This window comes from Rhinolophus hipposideros (genome assembly GCF_964194185.1).
Source record: "Rhinolophus hipposideros genome assembly, chromosome: 1".
In the NCBI taxonomy this organism is placed as follows: Eukaryota; Metazoa; Chordata; class Mammalia; order Chiroptera; family Rhinolophidae; genus Rhinolophus; species Rhinolophus hipposideros.
This window is the reverse complement of record NC_138047.1, coordinates 81134812-81158961: the sequence shown is the minus strand read 5'-3', so window position 1 is coordinate 81158961 and position 24150 is coordinate 81134812. Positions and strand designations below refer to the sequence as shown.

At 35.5% G+C, this 24150-nt stretch overlaps 1 protein-coding gene across 1 annotated transcript in view; it reads left to right on the top strand.

The window, feature by feature from the left end:
• The window catches only part of COL25A1 (collagen type XXV alpha 1 chain), a 436533-nt gene that overhangs the window by 395865 nt on the left and 16518 nt on the right, over positions 1–24150 (top strand). Inside the window, exons 25-34 of the mRNA XM_081052890.1 lie at positions 1118–1141; positions 1760–1804; positions 5184–5228; positions 7436–7516; positions 8391–8453; positions 9060–9110; positions 11113–11139; positions 16989–17024; positions 18645–18698; positions 23323–23376. Of these exons, the coding sequence (XP_080909016.1) occupies positions 1118–1141; positions 1760–1804; positions 5184–5228; positions 7436–7516; positions 8391–8453; positions 9060–9110; positions 11113–11139; positions 16989–17024; positions 18645–18698; positions 23323–23376 (480 nt within the window). The remainder of the gene's footprint in view (positions 1–1117; positions 1142–1759; positions 1805–5183; positions 5229–7435; positions 7517–8390; positions 8454–9059; positions 9111–11112; positions 11140–16988; positions 17025–18644; positions 18699–23322; positions 23377–24150) is intronic.

The window sequence follows — 24150 nt, the reverse complement described above, 5'->3', positions numbered from 1 at the left end:
CTCTTGCTTTAGGTGAATCCCCTAAGAATAAATTAAGTGGTGTCTTATGTTACACAGATATGATGGTATAAAAATCATGGTCATTTTGCCTTTATCTTAGAAGCACTCCTGTGTTTTCTCTGAAGCTGTAATGACTATAACTTCATGATTTTATCTATGATTTTATCATAGAGTACAAAGCTGAACCATTTGTACAACTGCATCCATATATTGTTTTCTGAGGAGTAATGACACCATGTCACAAGACTCAATTAATTGTTTGAAATAAGATAATGTTAAGATTATTTTTTAAAACAATAATAAAAAACAGCAACAACAACCTGAATTAGAAATTGGAATGGAGTAGTTGGAAACAAAAGGATGGTGTTAAACCAGTTTTCACAAGTTGACACGTAATTGGGTGATGTTTATGACTGGAGCCCCTAATGGAAAATGTTTTCTCCTCTATGATTCATGAAGTGGTTATAGGTCCTGTAGAATATTTAACACAAGACTTAGACTAGAAAAGATTAATACAAAAACGATTCATGGATTAGGGGTTGGGTGTTTTGGAGATTCATACTTTTAAGAGAATATATTTTGTTACAGTACTCTAGCACTTTACATTAAAAAACTAGATGAATCCCACGTCAGCTCCTGTCTTTAGTCATGTGTGTGGAGCACACACACACATATAGCTGATTATAATGCAACAAATGCATCACAGACTAAAAGAGAAAAACTATCACTTACACAATTAGATACTTCGGTTGGTTTTCTCTAATCAAAGTACTCTAGAATAGAACTCTTAAGAATAGCAAAATTTCTCAGGTCACAAACCTCTAGGGCATACTATTTGAGTACATAATATTTTTAAGTCAGGTGAATTAAAATTCTGACACTTGCTTTTCTCCTTATCCGTAGATTTTTAAAATATAAACTTCTAAAAATAATTTTTAGAAGAAACTTTACAGTATATTGTATTCCTTTGAAGATAATATGCTCTCAGTATCTTGTCAATTCTGATGACATCAGTCTTGCAAAAATATGTTCAAAAAGTTGATTGTTTCAGAAATGTATTATTGTACTTTGGCACACAAGATAGGTAACTGTCTTTATCAATGCATTTTCCCAACAGAGGATTACCACCTTAACTGTCACGGTAACTCCTATTGCATGATTTCTGTGGTTTGTGGCTTTGTATTTGATGTTGACATGCATGCTGCCTATAATGGTACTAATGTAGCAATAATTTTTATCTGATGTTTAACTTTATGTTTTCTTATACTAATAACCTTTTACAACATTTGCCCCAGTTGAATCACTCTGTGTGCTTCATGAAAAATGTCAAGAAAAAAGGAGCTGTTTTTCTTAAAAATCTTTAGCCTTATATTAACAATACAGCTTTGTTCTTTGGTGTTTGGGAAATCAAAGCCTTTGGAAGGGGAGAAGAGAAATGTCTAGAAACACAGATAATATTAGCAAGATAATTTAACCCAACAAAAATGAATGTGGGACAGCAATTTTACATTGTCTTATGAATCAAGTCAAAAGCATCTTCAGTATTATTTTGGCCTAAATGTTTGTTGATGTTTTTGTGTATAAGTAGGTAGTATTTATAATTCTGTAACTGGTGAAATTTTTCCTCATTGTAAATCAATATTGGGGGACATTTGATTATGATAAAACTAGGAAGATATATAGTATACTTATTATTTAAAGCATAAAATTTAATGCATGTGCTTGGTTACTTTTTAAACTTTGTCTCTTCTGGATTTAGGGTCCCCCTGGACCACCAGGACCTCAAGGACTACAGGGGCCAAAGGTTATTCTTATTTTACTTGTTTCCATTTATCACATGAGGTGCAGAGAATCCCATACTAAATAAGCGTATCTTTGAGAATGAATCTTACAAAATGTTAGAGAAGCTGAGATCAGCAATATTACTTAAAAGAGCTAAGAATAGAAATTCAGGTTTGGGCTAAAGGAAGAGGGATCAGAACAAAAACAAAATTAGAAGTAAAGGAGAGAAATAGGAATGGCATTAAAATTAGAAGAAGGACATTCAGAAAAAAAGAATATTAGACAAGGGAAGAACAAGTTTTACAGAAATTGTAAATGTAAAGAAACACTGTGGTATATGAAGAAAGGAAAATATTTAAATAGAGGAGGATCGAAGGAACATTTACTCTGACACTAAAAAATATTCTTCCCTCCAATCCTTTGGAGGGAAGCTCTAGCATTATGCATCCACAAATGACAATTTTAGGAATCATTTTTGAGTCATTTTTTATAACATATCCTGATATACATATTCAGACATTCTGCCATTTAAATCTTATCTAATGAAACATACCAGCTATGAACTGTAGAAACCTAGAATTACTTGATTATATCTGAAATTTGTTGGTGGCGTTAAATTTTTCCCTCCAATCTAAAGCTTAGTCATACAAGCACATTTGATCAATTAACACGAGGCCAGTCACTCTGGCTTTTCAGAACTGAGTTTACATGTGTTGAAATATGACTTTCGTCATTGAATTTTTGTAGTCGATTCAAGTAGTTTAGAAATCCATTTTTTGTTTATGCCTCTTAAGGCAGTTTATTTGCTAAGTCTATCACACACACACACACACACACACACACACACACACCGGCTTTTGTACGCTTACCTTTCAAGATACTTAAAAACAGAGAAAGCTAGCATAAAAATGTAATTTTTTCTATTAAAAAAAGGAGTATAAAATAAAATATTACTGAGTTCTTTGGCTATGTGAAATATATTTGAACATAGATCTTAATTTCAAACAGATTTCCTGTATAGCAATGTAAGTTTGGCATTTTTAACTTTCTATTTCTCCACCACGTTCTGGTCCCTAAGAGATGTAACACACACACACTCACACACACACTCACACACTCACACAAATGCTCCAGTCACACACAATCGTTATTCATGGTGAGCAAGTCGGTCTGGATTCTTATCTTAAATATCTTGATGAGCTGGAGTAGACAACCTACGAGGAGATATACAGATTCCTTTTTCCTTTGTGTAGAGTCAAGCAAGGTCTGAATTCCTGGTTCATCTCTTCATTTGGCTAAGTCTCTAGAACCAAAATTCTCCCCAGTGCTAAATACATACCTCATTCCCTACAAACCTCAACAACATCCCGGACTTTACTCTCCTTTACATCTCAAAGGCCTACAAAAGCCTCAAAGGTACCCATCCGTTGACCCAAAGGGGCAAAAAGGACAACCTAGCCAAAATCCACATCCCCCTTGTTTTATAATCCAATTGCTATTCACTTTTTAATTCAGTTAGTCAATAAGTAATTTTTGAGCCTCTACTCTGTGATAAATACTAATATCTAGTAAAAATACCAAAAGTATATTAAGCAGTTTCAACAAGGCGCTTACAGCCTGGGGAGGAAGATAGGCAAGTAAAAGCAATAATTATCTACAAATAGAATAAATGCTTTGATTAAAATCAAAATGGGAAAGCCCATCTCTGCTTTGGGAATCAAGGATGACTTCAAGCTGGTATTTAAAGATGGGGAAATTGGCCAAATGAATGTCTAAATAAGTGGGGTACATGGAAGTGGTTATTCTTCCCCTCTTAACTTTTACTCCTGCCACCCTTCCCACTGTGCTGTCACTCTGTCCCACCCCTCACACCTCACAGTGGTCTTGTAATTGAGATCGTAGGTTAGTTGACATAGTCCTTTATGTTTTCCATGATCTCTCCTTGAGAAAGTTGGGATAATTAGGGTGAGATGCACATGGCCATGAGCCACAAATACAACCAGAGTCAAATATAAAACCCATTCTCACTCAGGACTCAGCCTCAGAATGAATGGGAATCTATTCAATTAGCATTTCTCCTTCCTTTATCAACCGGAGATTGTTCAACCTCTTGCACATCCAGTAACTTTACAAATTACTCTCCATGGCTGAAGGATAAATGAATAACTCATGAATTGTTTTTCTTTTAAGCATTCATGGGTCACATTTTAAAGGTAAAAGTTTAGCAAAGCAAGCATTATTGGACCCAGAGTGCTGACAAGTATTCAGACGGAATGAAACTAAGGCTAGCCAGTGGCATTCAACCTCAACAGGCTTGTTTGTGGCAAAATAAACTTTGCTGCTACCACAAAGAGCAGGAAATCTGAAATAAGGAAAGGTCTTTCTTTTCTTTTTTCATTTGTTTGTCATGCCTTCTTAAACACTGGGAAGCTCAAATTTCATGCTGTGGCCAATAGCTCTTAAAGTTTTTACCAGGGAAAAGAGCTCTAGCCATTCCAATACTGTGGTTTATAACATTACCAAAGAAGCCTTTCTAGAAAAATACAGCCTCAAATCAGCTCCCTTGAAAATCTGTCTGAGAGGCAGGCCACTCACCCTCAAAAGACCTGTTTTTACAAAGTTTCCACAATTTGGAAAGCAGGGATATTTATAATGGAATCCAAATACGTAATTCATTGATATAAAATATCTTGCCTTTCAAAGAATTTTTTCAGTACCTTTCCAGCCGAAAGGTGACTGGACATTTGTTGTTTGAATAAATCTCTAGCACATTGTTTAAGTTTGTTTTTAATAGATCCTCAGTTAAGAAAACATAAATCTATATATTTTGGGTTTGTCAAGGGTTCTAATAAATCATAATATAAATACTAAATTTAGTCCATTCCTAGCATAGTAGAGGAAATTGAATTGATCCAAAAGCAATTTTATGTGGATTAAGATATTATCTGATTTATTATATCCTTCAGTGAGGCTTATCTGAAAGTAACACATTTGCAATCATTATGAATTTGTGTCCACGGTTCAAACAATCATAAAGATTGTTTAAGAAGAAAAAAATTAACAAACTGAGGCCTATAGGTTGTTGCTGTATGATATGGTAAGCCATCAAATGATCTCTTATCAGTTTTCTTTCACTAATTCTTTTTTTAGCCAGCATCTCACATGGGACAAAAAAAATAAAAGCATTGGATCTTAACTACATATAAGCATTGTTGTACATAATAGTCAAGAAAATGTTATTTCACTTAGTTTAGATATGTGGTATGATGTAAGAGTATTCTTGGATTATGATGCATTTGCTGACAGTCAAATTGTGCTGTTACCAACTAGCAACATATTTATTTAGTTTAGTATGCTACCAATGATAAATGGAAGGAAGCCATCAATTTTTATCTTAACAGGGAGAGCCAGGATCTCCAGGAATCCCAGGAGTTGATGGAGAGCAGGTAATTTTCAAAGAATACATACTGTCATTTAAAGCATCATTATTGATCACTACTTTTATTATAGGTTTAAGCCCAAAAGGCATGAGTACATGATATTCTCTCTTTTTTTCACCATCTGTTCTGAAAACTACATTAACTTTAAAAAGAAATTTTTTTAAAAAATTGGTTTTAGACAGTTTTTTGTTTGTTTGTTTGTTTTGCAGAAATATACGAGTACAAGCTACCATATGATGCTTTAGTTTTGTCTTACTACTTCTTATCAATCTACCAGTGGTACCTTTGTGAACTTTCAATAGACTTGTAAAATTATTACCAATTTAGTAAGAATAGCCTAATTTTTGTCAGTGAATACAAATAATTCAAGATGAAAATTAGTGACCATAGTTTCCACAAAATTAGATATTGCTTGTGTTATTTTGACAATGTTTTCTTTTCCCAAAAAAGATTATACCTAATTTTCTAGATCATTAGAAAAGACAGAAACAAGCAAGACATTAGTAGCTTTGCAGAATGTGGTGGTTTCTCCAAGAGTTTCCCCCAAAACAGAGGTTGGCAAACTTTTCCTATAATTGATCAGATAGTACGTAAATGTTTTAGGCTTTGCAGAGCACATACAGTCTTTATCACTTTTTTTTTTTTTAACAACCCTTAAATTTTTTAAAAAACATTCAGCATGTGCCAAAACAAGCCCTGGGCTGGATTTGGCTGATAAGCCAAAAAGAATCTGGCCAGGAGATTGTGAACAGTATTCAAAATTCAGAATCGAATCACAGGATTAGTTTTAAGCTATTTGGTTTTTCTGAGCTCCCATTATTTACCCAAGAAATAGCTAAAATCAAGTAGCTCATAAGAAATCAAGGGGATTTTTGATGCAGTTAGTGAAATGTACTCCTCAGAAGACCGTATTAGATAAGGAAATTAAGTTTAAGAGAAGAGTTATTTTAATATCAGAGATGTATGTTGGAATTACTTGTCACAGTAAATAAACGTGGTAGTAAAAGAGACTTTAGATGATTGCTGTGTCAATCAGAGATCACATTAGAATTTTAAAACCTGCTTGTATATTACCTTTCCCATTATTAGTCATTATAAATAAACTGACATACGTAACCACATAATCCATGGTCCCTAAATATCCAATAGCTGGAATTTTTTTTCCTATAGGCTTTACAAGGTCTTCTTCTGCTACTAAGTGCAGTAGGTTGGCTAGTCTTCTGCTATCACTAGATTCCTAAAATCAACCAGGGTCTGACTTACCAGTAAGATTCATTTATCCATTGAGATACCTTCCTACCCTCCCACCCACCTAGTGGGTGATTCTTCAGTAGGTGCCATGAAATAGGTATAAGTAACAAGAAGAGACACATTTCTGTCCACAGTGGTTTTAGTATAGAAAAGATGAGTAGGTTGTATAGCCTTGGAGCCCCTTGCTACGATTATCTCTACTGACGAATGGGTCATCTGGTCATGTCACATTGAGTTCTCTTCGATGAAAACGCTTAACTACGTAAATTAATTTCAGTATTAGTATCGCGAAATTCAGATTTGTTAGCATTCAAAGTACAGATTTATCTATTTCCTCACTGTAAAAAGAAGACTAAAAATAACAACTTGGATCACCTCAAAGAGATTTCATAAGAACAAAATAAGAACATTGTGGAAAAGCTGAAGTATTTCTAAGCATGGATTGATCAAAAGTGTGCGGTGAATGATTTACCTGTCTGTAGACTGGACCATTGAAAACTGATGGTGTGGGAACGTCTGCCTGCTTTGAAGGGGAGTATAGTGGGTGAAGATAGGAGAAATTTATTTGGACCTTTGTTGTTATAACACTAGGTCCTGGTTCAAATGTATATTGTACTCTTGAGAATTAAATCCATTAAATTGTTTTCAGGATTGGTGATGTAGAATTAGCTGCCATGTAAAACTATGGAATCAAGAGAAATGATGTCAACACCTAAGTTCATGCGTTCCATACTTAAATGGCCTAAGTCATAGAATTAAATCACTTCTATTATATAGGTAAATAGTATTGATTCAGTGTAGAAGGTTGCTACAAGAAATAACTCTACCTAAAAATGAAAATGAGGATAGTCTCTGTGTAGAACCTATCTATTGACAAAATTGATCTGGAATTTTGTTTTCTCTAGGATGTAACTTATCAAGGGTCAGTATGATTCTTAAATGCAAACCATATCACTTTGTAGGGACTCAAAGGTTCAAAGGGAGACGTGGGGGACCCAGGTATGCCAGGTGAAAAAGGAGGAATCGGACTTCCTGGATTACCGGTATGTTTATACTTTTTGTGATGTGTTCACATTAAGAATGCTATCAGGAGAATTGTATTATGAGCTGCAGTGTCATCTAATGGTTCATATAATAGTCTTAGTTTTAAATAATTGGAGTATTATTGGTTAATCACTACAGCTGGGGTTCTAAAACAAATTTTAAAGCATCTAAGCAAATGAATTATAAAAAACCCTTTATGTTTTCCTGAATTATTTTCAGAATATGGTAAAATAAAGTTGGTCACTTTCATTTAGCATGCATAAGATGGTGATAACTGATCATTTAAAAATAAACCATGATTAAAAAAATTAACTGAACAATGTAAAACAAAAAACAAATTACTCTGGAATGTGTTCTTTATGTGTATGATACTATGGGATGGTGTTTTTATGGGCTTTTGTCACTCAATATTTACTGAGAATTGGGAGGGAAAACTGCAAAAAAAAAAAAGTAGGACGAAAAATAGAAAACCTCACTGCCCTTGATCTTTTTTAAAACAAGGAAATGTATAAATAAGTGTCAATGACAACATAGTTAAAAGACTGACCTTTGCCTTATAAAGAGAACATCATCATAAAAAATATAATGTTTATAATCTGATATATTAAGCAAATATATAAGTTTAACCAATTAAACCTAACTTTGTTTGCATTTACTTTATATTTTATTTCACATATTACCCACAGTCCTAGGCGCTTGAGGAAGCTTGCTGTTTAAGGCTAAAATGCAAGGAGATAAATCCTTCTTTTACTTATTATACAAGTAATATTATAAAAATGTCAAGAGTATGATGGGTTTGGGGAGAAATTTCAGCTGTTTCTTACACTTTGGAAATAACTTGACTAGCTCAACTCTCTTAATGGTTATTTGTAGGGTGCCAATGGAATGAAAGGGGACAAAGGAGACTCTGGATTGCCAGGTCCTCAGGGACCTTCCGTAAGTCTATATGACTAACCTTCCATGGTTTCTGAAAAACACTGAAACGGGCCTATTATTCATCTAGTTCAACCTGTGTCAGATGGCTTATCAAAAATGGAAAGACTGTCAACCCGTTGGTTTGTCAAACTATAGAAGAAATATCTGTTGGCTTTGTACAATGAGAGACACAATGTCCCAGAGGCAATTTTTCAGAAGACTGTCTAATCCTGAGGAGAAAATCAATGGTTTTCCCACAATGCTTGTGGGTAGAGCTTTCTGAATATAGAACATACATTCTTTTTTCTTTAGAGCCCTATTGTTACTTAGTGAAATATATGAAAGTTTAATAGTGGTTGTGGCACTATAGCATTTCTTGGTAATCAGTTGCTTCCTTTTCTTTTAATGTAGTTCTGATTTATTCTGGCTTTTGTGAAACAACTGTATTTTTTTTCTGAGTTTTTGTTCTCATGAAGAAATTTCTAAACCTAGAGATTCAAACACATCACTTCTTCCAGTATCTCTGCAACTATTAGTGGCCTTAGCAGAACCCTGGCAAAAGATTCAAGCCAAACCACCTTGTCTAAATGAAGTAACCAAATCCATGTTTATTTTTTGGACATACAGATTATAGGCCCACCAGGCCCACCAGGGCCCCATGGTCCACCAGGCCCCATGGTAAGTCTCTCTTCTCTCCAAAATGTAATCATTTATTTATGAGCATGCTACTATAGAAAACATGAATGCATTCCTCCAAAGAGCCATATTGTATTTTGTACTGCTCTCATGGAATGAGAGAAAATACAAGTTGCTTTGAGATATACTGACCTTACAGTATTGTCGTTTATTCCCCCAAACACATCCATCGGGAAGAGAGAGTTTTGTGATAGGAAAGTTGAAGACAGACAGATTTGGCAAGCTGTCCTCCATCCTTATGATATCAACATCAGAAAATCATTTTAACCAATCACTATTCTAGGCCATTAGTAGCAAAATATTTGTAGCCATAATGAATGTTTCTAACCTTTAATGAAATGTTCAATAAGTACATTTATGAAATAATGTGATAAAAATTGAAGCTCAGTTTTACAGATGACATATATTATTGAATCTTTTCCTTTGTACATTTATGGTACTTTGGTAGATACAATGTTTACTGCAAGTATCCATCAATGACCAATGGAGACAATGGCCATGCCCTCATAGAACGTCTGTCCAGTGAGGAAGGCAGCCATTAAACCAGTGTAATTTTCCAAACGTCTACCTAATGACAGCTTTGTTAAGACTGGAACATGGAATGCAGTGTTTTGAATGCTTTTGACTGGGGCAGGATGGAGATAAGTGTGGCAGTTTCTAAGGTCACATTCATGTCTAAGGTTTAACTAATCATATGGATGAAATAAACTGTGGGTCACTCTTTCCTCCTACTGCTGTATGAAGGAGCATCATTGCAATGATCTGAGCCACAGAGAGTAGCCCCAGATCCAATCATCTGTTTATTACTAATTGTCATTTCTATTTTATCCACAAAACAATTATAATTAAAGTTATTTTCTTAAAATTAAACAGTTTGTTAAGAATTAAGTAAATAGCATGCTTTTGGCTTTTTTATACTCCATTTTAAGTTAGAAGCTTGAATTTAAAAACATGATATTCTGTTCTATCATAAAATTAATTAGTTCAAAGGAATTTTAAATCATTACTAAAATGAGATAAGAGTATTTGATAAAATATCATTTTCTGAAAATGTTTATCCAAAACTTCTCTGAAGAGAAAATATTATTCCAATGTAGACATACATAAAAAAATAATTTCCTACTGTTTTATGATTTCACTGATGGATATTTAAATATCTTCTCTCTAATGGCTTATTTAAATCAGTTGGAAGTTTAAAGCAATTCACAGTAACCTTTAGTTAATTTAGGTTGGCTAATTAGTCTCTATATTTAGATTTTCCACAAAATACAGGGGAAAAGCCCTGATTCATGCATGCAATATGACTTCCTTTCATTGGTAAATATTGTTTATAAGAACCTTGAAGAATTCATCTTTGTGAAAATAAATGCACTCTAAATAATAATGCTTACCACTACTGTATTATAATCCTTTCATTAGTCATAAATTAAATAACTGATACAACAGGGTTCCAGACTTGAGTATTATCTTTCATTTCCTTTCTACTTTAGATTCCTTAACACCTGAGTCTAGAGCAGTTAGAAATGGAAAAGGTCCACTTTTAACTGGTACTTAAAATCTGGGACTTTTCTTTGGCAAATTTCTCTTTTAAGAACTATCTGTATTCCATATAAACTTATAAAGTACTTCATGTATCCCAGCTAGATTTCTTTTTTTTTTTTTAGATGGGAATTTGGGAAATAGGAGTAGTGTGGGTTCACAATACTTTGTTTTCTGTCTTTTAATTCCATATTACCCTTTCAGATTCCTCCCTCCCTCTTACAGGTATTTAACAGAAAGAATTGCTATTAATGATTTGCCTATTACTGAACAATCCAGGAGCTGGAAGGAACTTTCACCAGTGGTAACATCCACTGGCCTACCTCTCGCTGTAGCTTAAACAATAAGATTCTTGTTTTATACCTCTTTTGTTATTTTATGTAATCACTTCTGCTGGGAAACAGTGAATCAGTTCTTAATTAAAAGCTGTGTTTTTCATTTTCAGGGACCCCATGGACTTCCTGGACCAAAGGTAATGTAACAAATCCCTTGATTATTTGATTTCTGTTTTCTTGTTAATCACGGAGAAGGATGATGGAAGCATGTCTGTCCTGTCTTATTTACTTGTCAAGTAATGTTGATAATCTTTAAGCCTTTAAGTATCCAGATGTTTAAATCTCATAAAACAGAATGACTTAGAACAAATTTAAGTGACATCACCTGGAGATGAATTATTCCCCATTTTGCCTGTTTCCCTATATAAGTTTCTTAAATCACTAATCATAACATACTCAAAATCAACCATTTAGAAGTAAATCTGACAAGGTTCTCAGACTAGTCCACATGCTTTCTCATTATAGTAACTTTAGTTGCACATTTAGTCGTACATGTTATTGATATTTCATGTCATATATCAGTACTGCATCTCAATGCTTTGACTATCCAGTATCTTAATTTTGTACTCCCCCAGAGGTCACTAGTCTAGAATGGAGGGGGGTGTATGAGGTATGCTATACTGAGGAGAAGATTGCGTCACATTCATGTATTCTATACTCTGGATTAACGAGAGAACAATGGAGAGTATCCCCTTCTTGTCAGCATTAGTGCAGCTTATATTATGAAGATGGTTTCCACCTGTTCTCTGCCTTTGTGTAGACCAAGAGGACACCTTAGAGAATTAAAATGAGCCCTGAAAGACAATCTTCTTCCAGGGAGCACATGTGATGCAGACCTTTGTTGGAATCTCAGCTTTGCCCCTGACAGGCTGTTACCTTGGGCGGATTATTTACTCCCTCTGATCCGTCATTTACTCAACTAGGCAACCTATCACATAGGGTTGTGATGATTGAATGAGATATGATTATAAAACACTTAGCAAAATATCCGGTGCAGTTGTTGATAAACATCCAAGAAATGTCAGTTGTTCTCCTATGATTTGATGCTTTGTTCTGAACAGAAAATTTTAGCTAGTCCTCAAGGCTTCTTGAGAGAAGGTTCAAGTACTCCTGAAAGCTCCTCAGTAGTGAGTTGGTGCATTTAAATGGTGCAGGTGTGGGAGTACATGAATGTTGGCTCTAGGAATCAGAAAGGCAGCCCACTCTCTTCTCTGGGCATTCCCTCTGGCCCACCCAGCTTTCGGGGTGGCAGAGGTATTGGTCTGACTGCAGATATCTGAGTTTCCTCAGGCAGGTGACTCACCCCACCATGGGAAGAGTTTATACCTCTTTAGTCTTCTTTACCTTACCTTCTGATAAGACCCATGAGTGACCGTGTCTCAAAAGCATGGATTATAGTTTGGGGTAAGAGCATCATTCTGGTGGTGAGAGAGAGAACCCATCTATTAGCTTAATGGTCTTAGTAGTTCTCTAACCTCTCTGGGCCTCTTTCTGCACTCTTGGCTTGTCCTTGGATGATGATAAGCCACCTCTAAAGACCAGCCAAATTGTAATGCCTCAGACTAAAGTCACCAAGACTGTGTTTTTAATTCCATGAGTGATTCAGATATCCCATCACCATTAGATGAATAGATGCCCAAGATTCTTTTGCTATCTAAAATGCAATGATTTTTTTTTTACCTACACTTTAATCATACTTAAATCATAGATTTCAGAGAATGTTTATAAAGTTTCAAAGACCTCACAGATTACCTGTGTTTGTTCCTTGATTTTATAGATGATAAACTATAGGCCCAGGAAATTTAGGTTACTTACCCTAAATTACACTGCTTATTAAATGACAGATCTGGAACTAGAATTTAGGTCCAGCATTGAACTTTAGTCTTCTTGCCACTGAATTTGATTGTTTATAAAGTCATCTTCTCAATTAATGCCCACTCCTAGGTATCAACACATGATTCCTCAGCAACGAATTTCACAGACTACCAAGGCTTTCCTGCCAATTCATCATCTCAAGACCACTTGCTGGAAGGACACACACATGCAAAGTCGTGTATCTCAAGTTTAGACCAGTTAACTGAAGTTGACTATTGAGCTTTGGCCTTAACCTCACATTAACTCTAGCTCTCTGACACTCCCAGGATCGTACTTTACCAACAGCACATTTGGATTTCCTATAATCGCAGCACTGTGATCATCCTATCTTTAGAATCCGAAAATTTCACTAGGTGTGTCCAAATGCAGTCATCACTTTATGACCCCTTAGAAAGTTCAAATATATAGCATGTTTCCAAGGATAAGCTGTGTCCCAGAATTTATTGATGAGAAGAATTACCTGGAAGGCTTATTAAAAATACACATTTCCTGTCCTACTAAGGTCTAGGTGGGGCCCTGGACTTTTTATATTTAGCAAGCTACGCACTGATTTTTCATCATCAGGCAAATGGAGAAAATACTGCCCTTCTACCATGTAAACATAACCTCTCCCTCTTCCCACTCCACCCAGAAAGACTCTACAGGATATTTGAGACTGAAATCGTCTTCCTTTCATAAATCTTTCAAGATTTTCTTGATGAAATTAATGTCTGTGCTTAAAAGTTGAAAAGGAACAGATCAGAATTCTATTTCTAACATACTACTGATAGAAAATAGGTGTACTGTATTCTTAGATTTTAAAAAAAATAATACAGAGTCAACAGAATTTATCACTTCTGACAGATTTTTTAAATTTCACCCTAAGTTAAATTCAAACCTGCTTTATTCTGACACTGGGCACATGGACAGTTAGTGAAACTGCGTGTGAGTTCTGTGATATTCATATTCTCTTCTGGAATTGGCTAGTTCTTGTCTACTGCATTGAATAATCCATGTAGTGACCTGACATGACAATGTCAGTGAATGAGGACTCACTCACTAAATGACATTACTTCAAACATCAGCTGCTATATTTTCAGTGCATTACCCTGGGCAAAATGCTTAAAGGCTTAAAATGACTGTATTTAACACTGTCCTGCATATTCCAGTTTTCCATCGCAGCAGAGTGGGTTTCTCTACTGAACCCCCTTCCACATCCGGCACTCTGATTGTCTTTGATTTGCTTGGTCAGAACAGTGTAGCATGACACCAATTTCTCAAGATGTAATTGAAAAACTCAGGAACTCAGTTGTATATATTTTAATTGTAAGGATCTTTTGCTTCTTAGAATGTTATTTAATTGTCAATTTCAGTTTAATTTTAATTTTTTAAAAGTTAATTTTGAACTGATACAAGACAAATCTAGCCTGACTCAGCTGTTACCTAAAACTGGAATCTGCAATCATTTCAGAGACTGGCTCTCTTCTCTCACAGTTGAAATGCCCGTGATAGCAACCAAAATTGGCATTTGCTTTTGCATTTAGGGTGAACCAGGGTTAAATGGTGTTAAAGGATTGAAGGGTGAACCAGGTCAAAAGGGTGACAGAGGACCCCTTGGTCTTCCAGTAAGTAAAGAAAACTTTCCATTTCAGTGCAAATCTCAGACTTTCCTTTCTACCCTAAGCAACAACTCTGGTTTACTCGGTGACTATCTTACAGTTAAGATTTCTGTAATTGGAGAACACATTATTTTAGTGCAGAGCTCAGCCCAGTTGTGTTCTCTGATGTCTGCTCTTTGTCAGAGGAAGACCCCATAACACACAATGCCATAAGTGTTCTGTCCTTCAATTACATACGTACCAACCTTCCTCTTTTAAAACTGACACTTCTTCCCCCATCACCCTCCTCTTTCAAAAAGGATTGTGCTGATTATTTCATAATTTTTACCAACAGTTTTTATAATTTAGTGCAGTTCAAAATTCTCCCTCAATTTATTTTTCTCCTTTAATACCCAAACTGTAGCCCTCTGTTGGTGGCAGGTATGCAATTGGCCATTGCTAATGGCACGAGGTCAGTGCTGCAGCCCCTTATATTAATCAACCATATCGTGGTCTAAATGTTGTATGTTGTTTGTTTTGGAAATGCCGTCTTATGAGGTTCTTGTGGTAATAATGGATAGGATAGAAGAAGTATTTTGCAGTTGTTTAGAGATTTTTGTTTTTAACAACAACAAGGGGGTCAGGAGATTTTTACCTTTCGGGCACTTTATGCCAGTCTTCTTTCCACAACAATTAAAAAAAAAGATATAAAAAATATTTTTTTAATGATTATTGAATATGAGGTTTTAGTTTCAAGCTTTTAACATTCTGTCTATTCAGTGAATGCAGATAAAAATCAATAAAGAACACTACAGATTACATTATTAAAATAGGACATGAAATTGATAATAAAAAATAGTTTATACACATAATTTACACATAAAAAGGCTACTGACTACTTGTTTTACTTTTTCCTGTGGGTACTATCTCTTAATAGCCAGTGCCTTACATAGATAAGGCCTGTAGTAGATACTCAGTACATATTCATTTATTGAACATATAGAGCGTAGGTTAAATCACACCTATTTGATCAATGGACCCCAGGCATAGAAGCTCTATAACATATATGAGTCATTAATTCACATCCCAGGTAATTGTAATATTATCAGTGCAAAATTTTACCATCTTCCTATTTTTTTTTAAATGTTATAATAATGGTGACTCTGAAGAAAGTAAATACGAAAAGGCAAAAGGGAGTTTGGATTTCTATTTTATTTAAACCCTCAATATGATTTCTTTAAAATATGCCCTAATTTCAAATTTAGGGCTAGTGATATTTTTTATATAACATTTAGCCAAAAGTTCTACATATGCTAGCATTAAACAAACAAATGAACAAAGAACACACATTTTTTAAAAATTCCAATCATTGCTAACTAAAGATGTATTTTGCAGTTACAGTCTGATTCATAACAGAATTATACAGAATGAATTATAAAATAAAAATCTAACATTACCCAAAATATGTATGGTATAGATTCATTGATAGAGTTCTCAGCTGGAATAATTTTTTTCTTTCATTAGGTATTATTAATTACGTCTGAAGCATACAATAGGGAAATAGTTCTGCAGCCTTGCCAAGTGAATTTATGGGGCTAGCGCATTGTCCTTCTTAAATACTCCTTGATCTAATCAGTATTTTAAAGGACTATAAATACATATTTGAGTTTTGAGATACAAACGCCATTTCAAAGAAGTAATGTGCTTTTTCTTGAAACAAGGATTGAAAATGTCATATTTTAATTATAGCCTAGAATTCAAGGTAAACAGGTGCAGACATTGCCTGAAAATAACATTAAATTTTTAAAGCATTTTTCATTCAGATTTTGATACAATGATTATTGGAAGCAAATTGAGGAATGATTTTGTTTGGGACAGTTCTTTTTTTGTTTTGACTCATGAAAATCTCCTGGCTTTTCCTGTTCCTATAAGTCCCTCTAGTGGTGACTAATTTGAACACAGTAAGAACAGCCCAGAAAACAATGACTATTGTTCATATCAAATCCACAAAGAGTCATCCTGGCAGGTTCAAGTTTTGCTTTTGTTCCTCTAAATGCTGTTTTAACAAGTAAAACTAGAGCTCTTTCTTCATCTCTGAAATGCTAGCCCTGATTATTATAATGAGCCCTTTAGGAGATTGGCCATTATTTTTCTTCAGAACCTAAAGAAAAATATTGCAAATAGTACAGTCTGTAGGAAATGAATTTCATATGGATATTAGCAGCCTGGGATCGTTACCAGTAACCTCTTTAAAGCCCACTTTATAAACCTCATTAACTTGATTTCTAAATAAATAAGAATTTGTCAAATGGAAATGTCATTAAAATGCCATCATCTGTGGGGGTGTTTATTGTCCTGTGTTTTTTGTTTTTTTTAACTAACAATTTGTAGCAATGTGATATTCATCCCAGAATCCTGTGACTGCGTATTATGTTGTTTGAAGTGTTACATTTGTTCATCAGTACCTCATACTAATCTCTGTTTTTGTCATTCGTGTTACACCCACCAACCGTGCTATCAACCAAATCACACAGGGAGCATCTGGCTTAGACGGAAAGCCAGGAGCCCGGGTGAGTCAGTACCTCGTCTTGCTCCAACGTGTTTATGGTTATGAATTTTGTGCTTCAGGACGGACCCTTTTGGCTCATGTACTCTCATCAAATGATGAGGGTACCTAGGACTGGGGTGAAAGGAAAAGTGGACAAAGGAAAGGTAAAGGTGGACAGAACTTGGGTGGCAGCTCTACTGGACACACAGCTGACATTGTAGAACATCTTTCTGAAGCCTGGGCTCAAGTCTGAATAACATGCTAGGTGGGAAGAATGACCAGTCTAATTGATGTCATTGTCTTAGAATCCCAGACAAATATTTCTACAACCAATGGACATTTCCTGTAATTACATGAGAGACGCCATCTGAAGGGATTAAAATAATGTAAATTTATTTTAACTTGCTTTTCCTTTTTATGTTTATGTCCATATTAGTAATGTAACTTCTTCATTGGAGCTAACTTTCAAATATCTGTTCATCCAAATTACTTGTCTGTCTTCTGTCATTTGTCACTTTTCTTTGGTTTTTAACATCTCTTAAATTTCAGCCACAGATACTCAGTATGTAGAAGTCTTCTGAAGATGGACTTTGAGTGCAAGCAGTAAGAAAAAGATCAGTTTAAGATGAGAATTCATTAGAATAAATTTAGAATTTATTAGAATAAATGTAAAACCCCAAATTATTTCATATTGTAAGGCTCTAATTAAACAGGAACAGTAGAATAGAAATAGGAATACTATAAAAAATTGTGTCAGAAGGATTCCATTTGGAAATATTATAATAAATTCTTTGCACATATAAGGATAGTGTTCCTGAAAATGAGCAACTATACTTGAAGTCCTTGATACATTTATAACAATCAAAAAGAAATTTCAGCTCTTCAGTTCTAAAAACCTTTTTCAGGCAATCATAATTTCCCTGGACCTCAGTATTCCTATGTTCATTCAGGTATGATCTTATCCGCCACAGAAATCCTAATCCAGAACCAGGGGGTCAGAGGGCAGTTATACCATTAAATCCTTGCCTGCCTGGTTTGCGCTTTATAATTCTAGTGACTTCAGCAACGGCAGCAGAACCTACAAGAATAATTCCTTCCTTCTAAGCCCCTTGCTGCTCCCAGCAAAGCTGAAGAAAGTTTGGTTTGAATAGTTATACACTGTTCTTATCTATTTAATATTTTTTTCACTTGTATAACTGTTCAAGTTTCTTAAACAGCTGAAAACAAAACTGCAGAGCATTCGTAGCCAAAGAAAGTGGGAGTGACAGTGGGAGTGGAGAATGAATGAGAACCGGAGATAATGTGAAGGAAAAACAATTACATTTTTTTCTTAAGATTATGGGGGCAAAGTGAAGCTGTTCTGTTTAGTCAGGGAGGAAATATATAATTAAATATGATATACAGCTTTCTGTGTATGCCCTTCATTGAAATCTGCAGTTATGTAATTCAGCACTTTTGCATGAGCTTCTTGAAAACTACTGGCCTGAAAGAATTAACTATAAAGCACTTTGAAAGGAGATGAGTTGTCTCACTGATATTCTAAGGCATCATTCACCCAGGAAAAGTCCAGGATAAATTATAACTGCATTTCTTATAGCCCTTGCAATAGGTCTCATATTATCTTATTTTTATTTTTTTTTAGGGTACAGATGGCCCTATGGGACCCCATGGCCCTGCAGGTCCCAAAGGAGAAAGAGTAAGTTGCTCCTGAGGTTATTAAGCTGTGACCTAAACAAAACAGTGTGTCTTTTCCATTTTATTTGAACTGAACAGTTCTTTTCCCAGAAGAAACAAAGAGCTACCTAATATTAAATGAAAATAGATACTATCTTAAGTTCTATTCAGAGTTCTCGCACTGAGAGCAGAGAACAACAGAGTATTAACATAGACTGTGGCTGCCTTAATAATAATAATAGTAATAAAAAAAATAATGCATACATTTTCCTGGCTAAAATAAATAGCTCAGACCATTCCTTCTTAACACATAAGGAAGATATTTTTATTTGGCTTTAACCCAGTAAATTGAAGCCAATGGGGCCAACATTTCCAGGTCTACATATTCTTGTTGATAATCTTTTATATAAAGCTACTGTATTCATTGAGAGTAAGGTATGGCTTTTTTTAAGGAAAATTACAAAACCTAAGCACTCTCTTCCACACAGTTACACATGCTGCTTTAAAAAAAAAGAAGAAAAAGAATAGCCTCTTTCCTTCACCATAAGGAAATAATTTCAGTGCATTATAAAACAAAAACCTTTCACTAACCTCTCTATGGCTAGGCCATGTTTCCATATCCTTGGGAAAAAAAAAAAAGACAGCATAGAAGATAAATATCTGACACAAAAAAATGTACTGGCACATCAGCAGCTGATCATCTGTCTGGAACTCCTCTCCTTCTTTCTCTGTTTTTTTCCTACTTTTTCTTTTCCTCACCTCGGAAAACTTAGTAGTGTTTTTGTGTGTCGGTGTCAAATTGTGTCATCAGTTTCCCCACCATCCAGGACAGGATGTAAAGAAAGTATCCTAATAGTAAGGGCTTCAAAATGTTGGAATACTTCATTGTGCAAGTTTGTGGTCTTTTGTAAACTAGATAGAATTTCATCAGTCTGGGATAATTTGCTTTAAAATAGAAGACCACATAGTGATTCCTTTGGCACACATCCCAATTCCATGTTCTATAAAGTGAATTCTTCATTTAGTAAATATTTATCACATGTTACGATGTACAAAACACCGTGTACTTCTAGTGTGGAATGGAAACACTCTCCTCCCTTTTCTGTAAAGTCTGTTTTGCTATCTGCTCCACTGAATTGAATAATAAATACCATTATAATTAATTCATCATCCTATAATCTTTTACTAATACACTATGTATATATTTATTCAGTACTGTAAAGGAAATAGCTATTTTCCCTGATCTAGAAGAGTTTACAACCTAATTGCAGAAGAAAAAAAATATCTGTGAAAAATAACCAGATAATGAGGCCAAAGTGAACACAAACAGTATTGGTGAGGATGGTTGGCTTTATCCAAGAATGCTTCTAAAAAGAGTCAAGTCCCAAAGGAATGAATAATCTGAATCTGCAATTATCTTTATATGATCTTATTTCGAAGATCAAGCCAACAACTTATAAAGATCATCCTAATTAAAAATATTTAAAAGCTAAGTGCCTCCCTCTGCTGAACCATTCAAGCACAGTATCAAGAAATTCAGTACGTGCACTAAAAATGGAGCAGCAAATCTCAAGTAGTCTTTTGGCAGAATGCCCTGGGGCTCAAGAGGGTTTACCATTTGGTAAATCAGCTGCTACTTCCGATAGCCCCACAGTGTCACAAGAGTATCAGGTCTCCAAGCTGGGGCAGAATTAACCAGGAGAGCAAATGAAATCTCTAAGAATTTTTGAAAGCATAGTTTAAGTCAAATGGTGTGCAGTGTAAAGTGTTACACTTGTATTTACTCAGCATGTTAACTATCTTAACTGGATCATATATCAATACTCTCCAAGTGCCCCTCACCCAAAGTGCTAAACTGGAGTGTGATTCTCAGAGTTAATTGATGGAGGCGCCATCTGGAGTCTCTTGAAAACGTTTCAAATTTTAAAGGGAGGAATCAGGAAAGAGGGCCATTCTAGAATAATCCTTTAGTGGAGACGTGCAAATTACAGAGCCTGAATGAAATTAGACCAGCCTAAAAGAAACCGGGCATTTGACAGACATCATTATTCAGAAATCGTCAACTACATGACTGACAACGCTGGTTTTCAGCTCTTCAAGCGCCCGATGGTCCCTGACTGCAGTTGATTTCTTCATCTGGCCTTGTCATTGCTTAGGAACTCTGTAGAGGATGTTAAATTTGAGTGGTTCTAAAGCTCTTTTGGAATTATTTAATTCAAGAAAAGAAGATGTCCATTCCAATCCCTTTGTTAATATTTCATTCCTAAAAGTTTTCAAGCTGGCACCATTAGAATGCTTTTGGCTCTAAATGATAGAACCCCAACTCAAAATGCCTTGAGCAATAAAGAAATTTCTTATTTTATATAACCAAATATTCAAAGGAGGGACTCTGGCTTTGCTTCTGTGCCCTTTCTGTGTGCTGGCTTTGTCTTCTGACCACAGGCAAACTGGTCGTGGTGGTTCTACGCCTCTCCTCCAGTGAGGCAGCAGCAGGGGACACACATGGAGACCTTCTCTTCCTGTGCCTCTTCCTGAGCAGTGAGGAACCCCTCCCCGGTAGCTTCCCAGCTGACTCCCCCTGACAACTCATTGGCCAGAATTGGGTCATGTGTCCACTTCTGACAGTCACTGACGAGTGAAATGGAATCGTCATTATTAGCTTAAATTATTGGAGTCATTATAATAATTATTTGAGTTGGGCAATTCTATAAAAAGAGTTCTACAGACAAATATTTTAGTGACAACTTAATTCAACTAAGCTATGGTATATTCATTTTAAAAACAAAATAAAGCCGAGACACTCAATCAGAGGAGAGAGAAGGAAGTAGGTATATCAAAATAATCTGTGGCGATTTTTCAAACGAAATCTACTCTAATCTGTTGAGTTTTTAAAAACTAGACCCACTCCAGGTTATGTGAACTCCCCTTTTAAGCCCCCACCTCCCACCACACACATACACACACACCACCACCACCACCACCATTTTTAATTAAAATCATAAATAACATTGTCAGCTCAAACTGAAATAAATTTACTTTGAATTAATGGTCATTGGGTTGCCAAGCCCTTTTTATTAAAAATAAGACCTCTAATTATATAATAATAATGATAGCTACTATTTGTAGGATATATTATTTGGCAACAATGTATTTCATATTTTATAACCGCATTTATCTTCAGAAAAATTCTTGTAGAATATCTATTAATATTCTTATTTTACAGCCAATGAAACTCAGGTACAGGAAGGTTAAGAAATTTACCTAAGGCCACACAGCCAGCAAGTGCCAGAACTGGAATTCAAATTTAAATGCTTCATTTCAAAGCCTGGCCCTTTTACTGAATGCAATTGCTGCTCCTTCCATAATAAACATAAAGTAATAATGAATAAAAGTTCAAGTTTTTATCATATTCATTTTCAGTAATCTCCCTGTACTATATGTGCTTCTAGGTGACATTGCCAATTAGCTCCACCACCACCCCCCAAGTTTAAATTAAAGAAGAATGTTAACAGTGGTTTGAAATTTGCTCAAATGGGAATCTGGAGTATAGAGAAACACAGCAAAATACTTGGATTTGCATGTACAGTTATCAGCTGAACTTGGCATTTGACCTATGAAAAAGATTTGCTAACCTTTAAACTTCTTCAGGGGTGTGATATAAGAAGGTAACATTTTCTGTTTCGCCACTCATGTAAACATCACAGTGACTCCTGGAAGTTTTCATGCTAAATATTGACAAACACATTAATTTTGGAGATGGCAGCAGACAAAACACTGTTTGAAATGCAGAACAACTCTTTCTTTATTACCACAATTGTTTCATATTCATGGGACCACCTCCAATCACACTTATTCTTTGTAAGCACTCAAAATGATCATTTAATCCAGGCAAGCTATACTATTTCAATAGGGACCTGAAGAGAGATTGATGAAGGTAGTACATACCTACTTTACCAGGCATTTAGTAGAAGACATAAAAGTTTTTAAACCCTTTTCAGAAAGGCAGCAAAACAGGTAAATGATTGTATTAATTTGATTTGATTCATTAATTCAGTAAATATGTACTGATATGCCAGACACTGTTGTGAGCCTTGGGGGTGCAGCAGGGAACAAAGGCAGAGGCCCTGGCACCCTAATTTGCATATTTCCCGTTATGGGCTGGGCAGAGAATGAACAGGTTATAACCTGTGTGTGTCTCCCGGTGCTTGAGCGCCATGTGCAGCTCAGTAAAGGGCTGGAGTGGCCAAGGAAGGCCTTGCTGACGAAGAGACATTTGATAGAAAGAAAAAAAGGCATTTTATTCTTACTTTTTTTAAAACAGTAGTAACTTAAAATAACTAGTAACAAATAAATGTTTCACGTTAATGTCAAAGAAACCCAAGTATAGCACCCTAGATGTGCCAGTTCTTTTGCAAAACCGGGCAGCAGCAGTCTGACTTACTGCCCTTCTTTCAAAGGTCATTTAGTAAAATAGTCTAATTTGGATTATGTTTACTATATCATTGGCAGTGACTCTGGAAGAGCCTGAATCTTTGGATTTTTGATAGAATGATACTTCAAATAGAGACTTTAATCATAAATCATTAGGGAAAGTGTTTGACTATAGGTGTTTGTGTATGATTTGAATTTTCCACTTTTCATTTTAGGGTGAAAAAGGAGCTGTGGGAGAGCCCGGACCCAGAGGGCCCTATGGTCTGCCTGTGAGTTCTCTGTCCTGTGTGCTACCTCCCCTTTCAGCATGCATAGATCACCTGTCACTGGCCCAGTTAACCCCTCCCTCGTGGGGCCAACTAATCACATGCTAGGAGTAAATAGCAATGCAGTAATTCTCTACAACCCCCATGTCACTGTGTCCTCCAGAGCCAGGTCATATTTGTGTCATACTCTCCCACTCACGTACAGACACACACCCACACACTTCACAAGATTGAGAGGATCAGACCTTGTCCATGAGATGAATGGTACTGACCGGAAAGCTGGATTTCCACTGTCAGATTTCCACTTCCTTCTGCCTTCTGACTGGACGCCCGTAATTGGCACTTGTTTGGCACTTGTACCAAAAGGGGGTATAGACGCTTTATTTAAAACAACTTCCTGCAGACTTCATCTGTTCTCATAGGTTACTTACTAAAACTTCTCTTGCTAATAAGTTATTTCTCAAGTTGTTATTTATGAGGACATGGATGTCTCTGAGATCTCTAAGTTACTGTGATGACAAGGGCTCGTCAGAACAGAGAAAATTGATAGTGTTCAGTCTTCTGAAGATTCTCAATTACACAGATCTCAAATTGAGGCCTCAGGTTTGCTTCCAAATTATCTTTGGGATAATCAGAAATGATTCCATGGGGTAGGGGAGGACCACAATAGAAGCATATGCTGTATTCAGGTTTTTAACCCCTCAGTACCTTCCATATACCTTGTACCTTCCAGTTTTTATGACCTGAAATAATAAACTGAAACCATGATTATTTCAG